The 8720-nt window shown below is 42.3% G+C and overlaps 1 protein-coding gene across 1 annotated transcript; it reads right to left on the bottom strand.

The window, feature by feature from the left end:
• Window positions 1-2219: 2219 nt before the first annotated feature.
• Window positions 2220-5732, bottom strand: LOC122659288. Its single transcript, XM_043854418.1, has 6 exons — window positions 5729-5732; window positions 4099-5521; window positions 3740-3933; window positions 3605-3644; window positions 2970-3260; window positions 2220-2838 (listed from the first exon to the last, which is right to left on the bottom strand). Exons 1-6 carry the CDS (start codon window positions 5730-5732, stop codon window positions 2220-2222), a joined length of 2571 nt encoding a protein of 856 aa, XP_043710353.1.
• Window positions 5733-8720: the final 2988 nt, after the last annotated feature.

Here is an 8720-nt window from a genome sequence, read left to right on the forward strand (position 1 = left end):
GGATAGCATCCATTTTATCAGTAGTGCACACCATATAGGAAAGCCAATTAACCGCATCATTGAGTTCAGTTGAACCTCTACCACTTTGGGAGCATAAGGAACTTACCCTCCCCCAACTGGTTTTGGAAAATGAGCACTCAAAGAATAGGTGGTCGTCGCTCTCCTCCCACCCAACAAAGGACACAGTTCTGTCCAACCGAGATGTTCCTTTTAATTAGTTGGTCCTTGGTTGGGAGGGCCCCCACAAGATACCTCCAAGTTATGCAAGAATGCCTTGGAAAATACCCAGGGAACCAGACATGTTTATACCAATCCACCTTAGGAGTACTCCTCCTGACCAGGTCCCAAGCTGTTTTGGTGCTAAATAAACCATTTGGGGCTTTCTTCCAGATAATAAGATCATTCCCTCCATGCAATATGGGAACACTAGGGAGATCCCTCCAAACAGTAATCAGATCAAACGATCCACGAGGTCGAGGATGCCAATGGCCATCTCTAATAATATCCGAAACCAAGGCAAGGCAATGCGAACCAGCATCATACCGGATACAGTCCCCAAACATTTTGATCAAAACTCCCTTGGGGTGCCAGTTATCAAGCCATAGTCTGGTGGCCTGCCCATTCCCAACAAAATGGTGGATATGAGGCTCAACCAAATCTCTATATTTTAGCACTTTCCGCCAAACCCAAGCACAGTTTTGAGGGGTTTTAGCAGTCCAAATAGAATCATCTTTTAGGTAATGGGTGTTTACCCATCTTACCTAAAGGCTGTCCTTTTTAGAGGCAATCCACCAAATTTGTTTAAGAATGTCCGCTATGTTCATGTCAGAGATCCTCCTGATTCCTAACCCCCCCCCTTCATTTTTACCTTTGCAAACATTTTCCCAAGAAATATAATGTACCTTCCTTTCCAAAGATGGGCTTGTCCAAAGAAAATTAGAGAAGATGGACTCGAGCTTTTTCTTGACTCCCCCAGGAAGGGCAACAACCCCCAACCAATAAATATAGCAACCTTGAAGCACGGAACTGAGGAGTTGAGTCGGCCAACAAAGGACAAGAATCAAGCCTTCCAACCATCAAGTATGCTCCTCACCCAATCAATAATAGCAGAGCAATCAACTACAGACAACTTGCGAGAAATAAGTGGAACACCAAGATACCGGATAAGCAGCTTGGTATCCACAAAGTTCGTTAATTCCAAAAGTTGCAGTCTGGCCATTTGGGTAAGGCCCCCTAAAATAATAAAGGACTTAGCTCTGTTGAGTTTCAACCCAGAATAGGTATGAAAGTCATTCAGAGCCCCCAAACAAGCCGAAATAGAGTCTGAAGAGGCCTTCACAAAGATCATTAGATCGTCTGCAAAAATGAGATGGGAAAGATGGGAACTCTTACATCTGGGGAGGAGACTGATTCGGCCTTCAATTTCCAACTTCCTCATTAGAACAGAGAACCCTTCCATAGCAATAGTAAATAGGTAAGAGGATAGGGGATCCCTTTGCCTAATTCCTCTTCTTGCTTGGAAATAACCTATAGGGCTTCCATTAAGAAGGATCGAGAAACATGGGGTGTCAACACAAGCCTTCACCCAGTTTATGAATTTTGTGGGGAATCCCATTCTTCCCATGATTTCAAAGAGGAACTTTCTGCTAAGAGAGTCATAGGCTTTATGCAGGTTAATTTTCAGCATCGCTGTAGGGCTAACTCCCTTCTATTCAATGCCTCTAACCACATCATTACACACCAGGATATTGTCTACAATGGACCTCTCTTTGATAAATGTTGATTGGATATCACTGACCACATTCCCTACAACTCCTTGTAATCTATTAAATAAAATTTTATTGATAATTTTGTAAAATAGATTGCAAAGAGCTATAGGTCTATACCAAGCAAAAGAAGTCACATCCCTGGTCTTTGGAATCAGGCTGATAAAGGTAGCATTGATAGAGCTTAGAAGGAGAGGCTTGGAGAAGAACCACTTCACAGCCAACAACAGGTTTTCACCCACAATATCCTAGGAATGTTTGAAGAAAGCAGCCCCAAACCCATCAGGCCTTGGAGCTTTGGAATTTCTCATAGAAAACACCACCTCCCTTATCTCCTTGTTTGACACTTTCCCAATAAGACCCTCCTATTGGGCACTGGACAGCCTACTTTGTAAAGGGACAGAATTAGGAAAAAAACCCTTCATCATCAGCATTGGCCCCATACAAATTTATCTAAAATGAAATTTCTTCCTTCTTAATGAGATTTGGTTCCTTGATAATGACTCCCCCTTCATCCCGAATCTCCAAAATATGATTCCTATTCTGTCTGCAAACCATAGATTTATGAAAGAAGCTATTGTTTCCATCACCCAACTGGATATGTTTAACCCTGGATTTCTCCTTTAGGAACTTTTCATCAATAGCCAGAGCTTCCCATAATTTTGGTTTGGCTTGTGATTCCATGGAGACCAAGTCTAGATCTTCTGGATAAGCACCAAGAGTGCACTGAATCTGATTCAGCTTAAAATCTGCAGCTTTAACCGCTTGAAACACATCTCCCACACTTACTTTGTTCCATTTCCTAAGCTCCTTCTTTACATTTTTAAGCTGGGCAGCAAAACGGAGGATAGGGTTAAGAGCCATGCTAACCGACTGGTTCCATCCCTTAAGAACAGTGTCATCAAAACCATTTCTGCCAATCAAAGCCTCAAAGAATTGGAATGGTTTTGGGCTGAAGTTAGCATCTTCAAGAATGGACAAAACTACTAGAGAATGATCCAAAAGACCTGGAGGAAGAAAGACAGCTTCAGAGGATCTTAAAACATCCATCCAAGTCAAATTAACCATAACCCTGTCCAATTTGCAGCAAATACAAGAGCTACTACTCTGCTATTATTCCAAGTCAAAGGTTCTCCCTTCCAATTCAAATCAACTAGCCTTGTATCAAAAATGAACGAGTTAAACTCATCCACAACATCCTACCGAATAGGGTCTCCTCCAACCTTCTCATTTTGATGTCGCACCACATTGAAGTCCCCAAGGACTACCCGGGATTCCAAGATATTGTTGGCAATTGCATCCACCTCCCTCCAAAGATCCCTACAGTCCTCCATAGAATTAAAGGCATATACTGCAGTACAGAGAAAGGCAACAGAAGTGCCCAACACCGACACCTTAACATGAATAAATTGTTGAGATTTTTGAACTTCTTCAACCTTAAAAACATTTGTATCCCAGCCCAACCAAATCCAAATAGAAGAATCAGCTTCACCACTATGCATATACTTCTAATTAGTTACAAAGGGGTCAAAAATGTCAGCACAATTATCCACCTTCACTTTGGTTTCAAGCAAGCAAGCCAACTTAACATGATAGTCCTTTATCACCTTTTTAATCCCTAATCTCTTTGTAGAGGCATTCATGCCTCGAACATTCGAAGAGATGCAGTTCATTTGGCAGCCAGGCGAGGAAAGTCACCCTCCACCTTACTAGATCCGTCCCCCTTAGCACCAGCATTTTCTTTAGAGTTTAAAGGGACCCATTGGGCCTGGAACTTTGACCCCCTCCCAGTGGGTCGGCCCAATAAGGATGAAGAAATTGAATTTAAGGGCCCATACCTTTCCTTGAAGACCCCTGAGTGGAACGAATCTCTGCTGCCTGCTTTTTCAACCTTTCAAAATTGGCAAAAGGTTTAGAAATCGGGAATGCCCCTTTCTCCCTCAGAATCCGCCCTCATTCTAAGATCTTGTCACCTTCTAATTCTGCCTCATCTTTATCCATCGTCAGATTAGAATAGATCGGATCCAATGAAGTCGACTTGGAGGAATTAAGATTGCCTAATCCAAGCATATCCATCGGATTATCTTTGGCCACCTCAGCGAATCTTCCTACAATATTCACTCCATCAATCTCTCCCTTCTCCAAAGAATCAGCACCATTATTCTTGCTCAGGCAAGAATTTGAAACAGAATCCAAATTAGATAGGGAACCCTATAAAAAAAAGGAAAATCCCCTAAATCTTCACATCGAATCTGCATTCCTCCTCCAAGATTTCTCCATCTAAGGCACCATTTCCTTCTCCCAAACTAGGAAGAACATTCAACGGTTGGACATAAATCTCTCCTTCCTCTTTGTCCTCCTCGGCAAATAATTCATTTCCTCAAAGAATTGCGCATGAATCTGGGTCAGCATCATGTCCTCCGGGTTGTATCGAATCTCCTCCGTTAGATTTTCCAGCAAGGCAAAGGCATTTGGGTGTGCAATTTCCTTCTCTTTATCTTTATCCACAGAATTAGACGAATCTCTCCCCATTCCTTTTTTACTCAAGATTGAATCAGGTTGGCTTCTTCCAACTTTCCCTTTATTCTTGCAAGAAATAATGGGTAACAAATTTGAATTTGAATCACCCGAGTCAACCTGTCCAGCTGGTTGCAAAGCACCACGATCAGCCCCACCTCCGGTCAAATGGCCACCTTCACCTCCGACCAAGGAACCACCACCATCTTGGGCCAAGGAGTCTCCACCATCTCCTGCATCCTCACGATCATGATTCACTGAGTTTTTCACTCTCCACTCTTTCTTGGGCTTTGAATTCTTCTGATTTGCATCTCCACTACCAAACTTACAGGTATAGTCCGAGTGACCAAAGACCTTGCAATGCTTGCATAAGGGCGGCTTCCAATCATAATTCACACGCTGATAAAAGCAAAACCCCTCATCATCATAGATCGGAATAGAAGATGGGAGGTCTTCACCGGCAGAGATCTCCACATATAACTGGGCATAAGACAAGCGTTCCATAGAACTTGTCATTTTATCAGTTACAATAGGTCTCCTAATAACACTGCCAATTGAACTGAGAGCTTCCGACAACCAGAAATGAAAAGGTAGATTAGGAAGAGTAATCCACACCGGTACAGAACACAAATCCACCTTCTCCATACTAGCAAATGGACTCCAAGGTCGAAGGATCATCGACCTTTTCGGAACATACCAAGGACCCCCCTCAAGGACCTTAATTTTATCATCTTCAAGGTTGAATCGAAAAATGAAAATTCCACTATCAAGCAGGTTGACATCCACATGCCCCACAACCTTCCATTGCTTCAAAAGCATATCTCTGGCATAGGGGAGGCTAGGTCTTCCTCCAATAAAGTGACCCATAAGGGTATTCCTCCACTTTTCCAGCCCATTATTGATCACCCAAGAAGGACATTTAGCAGCCAGCTCTCCATCTATCTTCAAAGGTTCAACAAAAGAAAGCTTTAATCCATCTTCAATAGCCGAAGAACTTGAAGAGGAAAACAAGGCTGACCATGGCAACCCGATCCTCTTCTTACTAGCATCAGACCCTCCTTGCACATCATCACCCGAAACAGAAGTTGCAGTCCCACCACCCAAAAAAGAAGCACCACCACCATTTCCTCCACTAGCAACACCCCCATTCAAAACAACAAGAGCACCCCCAACACCCGAGACCCTCCTTGCCTCCCCTTCTCCCGGAATGAGAGTGGGAGGGAGACCATAAGCCGGAGCTAATGGCCATCACCAAGAGCAACCTGTTCACACTATCTCAAAATCGTCAGACTTTCTCTCTCCTCTCAGAAAAATCTCCTTTTTTTGGACTACTACAAAGTTGAGTGGGTGCACCCAACATTACTTATCCCATGCAAGGAGTGAGGTGCTTCCGAAGGCCTCAGCTATGCCGATGTCAAATTTCGTTGCAGCTCAGCTTAAATTACCCATCACTTTCCATAAATGGTCCAATATCCTAGCGGCCTGTTTCTTTTGGGGAGGCAGTGATGATTCTCTAAAAGTTCATTGGTTATCTTGGGGGAAGTTGTGCCAACCGAAACACAATGGAGGATTGGGAATTAGAGATTCGGCTCTTCACAACAAAGCCTTACTCACAAAGTCTGCCTAGAGGCTGTGGAAGGAGCCGCAATCAGCCTGGATCAGCGTATGAAGTATACCTACTTTTCCTCTTGTGATTTCATATAAGCACCTTCTGGCCATTATCCTTCGTACGGTTGGAGAAGCATTATGAAGGGAAGGAAGGTCCTTGAAGAAGGTTAGTATTGGAGAAATGGGACGGGTGAGAGTGTAAATATTTGTAGAGACGGGTGGGTTCCAGGTCTACCAGGTTTCAAGGTGTCAAACCATAAGGGTTATGAAGGAACTATTCAGCAGGTGGCTGACTTAATTGAAGCTGATTCTTGTCAATGGAAAATGGAGGTTCTTGATGCTCTGTTCTCGAGAGAAGTTAAAGAAGCAATCTCAAACATTCTCAATTGTCGGTTTTTCCAATGACTGATCAGATGATATGGGGTGAATCCAAAGATGGCAGATTATCAGTTAAGTCTGCATATTACTATGTTCTGTAACAAAGAGAATGGCCTTATCTCTTAATTTACCAACTTCAGCAAAGGACAGATGGGTTTCAGCACCAGAAGAAGTTTAGAAGGAGATCTAGAAGTGTAATACTTTACCCAAGGTGCTCTCCTTTTTATGGCGTGTGTGCGCTGATGGACTTGCTTCCAGTGAGGGGATGCATAAACGCCATTTCAAGATAGACAGCCATTGTTTGAGGTGTAAAGCTGAGTTGGAGTTGGTGGATCATATTCTACTACACTGCCCTTACGCCCAATCAATACGGTTTGGGTCATATTCTACTACACTACCCTTACGCTCAATCAATATGGTTTGAATGTCACCATCTTTAAGTTCTTTAAACCCAGATCTCAAGTTTTCAGAGTGGATTGCTGAATGGAAAAAGCTCTATAGTCTAAGCAAAAAAGAAGGGCAAGCTTTTTAAACGTTCAATTGTAGTTGATGAACATGTCATTGAGTCAGATAATAGGGACATGATCGTGTTGGACACTTCCAGGGTGATCCCTAGCTTGCTCCAACCGACCATCAACGACATCAGGCATCTTGCTACCTTCTTGTTTACCTGTAATTTCACTTACATTCCTATGAAAGCTACCGCAGTTGCAGCCTGGAAGGCTGTGTCTATGCAGTGTGCGATAGTTTGGCCAAGTCACACTGCAGCTAAGGGAACATTGTAATTCTCCGGCAATGAATAGTTTTGATCTTTACCACACAAAAAAACCAAAAAAGACAATGTGCTACCGTAAGACAAAATGTTTTAGGGAAGCAGTTTTCTGTACGGAAGTGTGGCCTACGCCAACATTCCTATGTGTCTATCTCTCTCCTTAAAACAAGGGGGCAGAGGTGTCTTTTCACATGGGGAGGAGAGAGATAAACTCATGAGAGTGCTGGCATAGGCCACACTCCCGGACAGAGAACTTTTTCTCAATGTTATATTAACTTCTCTCCTCATAGATTTATCCAAAATAAAAAGTTCAGATATTTTTTGGATGACTAATTTTGCTTGGAAATCAGTCCACTGCCATCGACACTTTTTGTATGAAAAAGACACTAAATACTTTGTTCATACCTTAATATATATATTTTCTAGTTGCAGAAAAAAAAAAAAGAGTTCTAGTACTGGAATGTTTTTTCATAAGAGGAAATTTCCTCCCAAGAACGATTTTAAGAAAGTGTTTTCGATAAAGTGGGAACAATACGAAGAAAACTCCTCAGTTTCCCTAGTCTTTCCCCAAGTGCAACTAAAAAAGACATTGAGGGAAACCCTTTTCCTTATTTTTCCTCTCCCACATCTTTGCCTTTCCATGCATCCTCCTCCCAGGAGTTCAACCAAACAAAAGACTAAAGACTCGAATTACCACTGATCCACCAATGTATTTCATGATCACAACAGGCTATACAGAAACATATGATTCCCATAAACAACAGAAATGCCACAAACAAGTTCTCAAGCATGTTGTACTGAATACAAGACCTTGAGAGCGATAAATATAGGGCAAATAAAGAAACAAATAAGCAAAGAAAACAAAAGAGTAAGTAACAGCCTTCGGACTCTAGACGATCATAAATCGGTAGTCAAAAATGATAGCAATAAGACTGCTAAGATTGGGTCAACTGTACAATATCAGGTCAACTCGCCTGAGTTCTGATAGGATCAGTTAAGTTCAGACAACAAACAGTGTATTCCACGCCTCCCGCAACCAAATTCTCGAGGGAATAGACTCGGGCGATATGGCCAATCTGATCCTAAGTCCTGTATCCTTGGTGTACACCACAACTCTTGCCATATTCAGCATTTAGCAGAATTGATTACTTCAGAAGTAAAAAAATCGATTACTTTCCAGACTAGCTTGGGAGATAATAGTAACCTAAATTTTAACAAAAACACTTAAACAAATGGAGGATAAACTACTCAAATCACCAGACAGAAACAAACCACTGAAGAGAAAATAAGGCAAACCACCGGAAATTATACTTCAAAGAGGAAAATATATTTCCAAATCACTAATTTCTGCCTTGTGTTTCTTTAAGCATTCTAACACCATTGGGCAGACGGGAATTTCCATGGAGTCTCCTCATTCCAAATTAGATGGGCAATGTCAACCATATGATATGTGGTTTTTCAGTGGTCCTTGTTCTGTCACCTACCCCGCCCCGGCCCTCCTCTTCTTTCCCACAGTACCAAAACAACAAATAAATTGTCAGGTGGACGATGAGAGCCTCTTTTTTTTTTTTTTGGGGGGGGGGGGTTGGGGAGGGAGGGGATACTGAACATGGAAGAAAAAATGAAAGGCAAAAGGCAAATCCCCAACCAAAAAAAAGGCATTAAAAGGATCTTCCTTC

The sequence above is a fragment of the Telopea speciosissima genome, chromosome 4 (assembly GCF_018873765.1).
Source record: "Telopea speciosissima isolate NSW1024214 ecotype Mountain lineage chromosome 4, Tspe_v1, whole genome shotgun sequence".
NCBI classification, from domain to species: domain Eukaryota; kingdom Viridiplantae; phylum Streptophyta; class Magnoliopsida; order Proteales; family Proteaceae; genus Telopea; species Telopea speciosissima.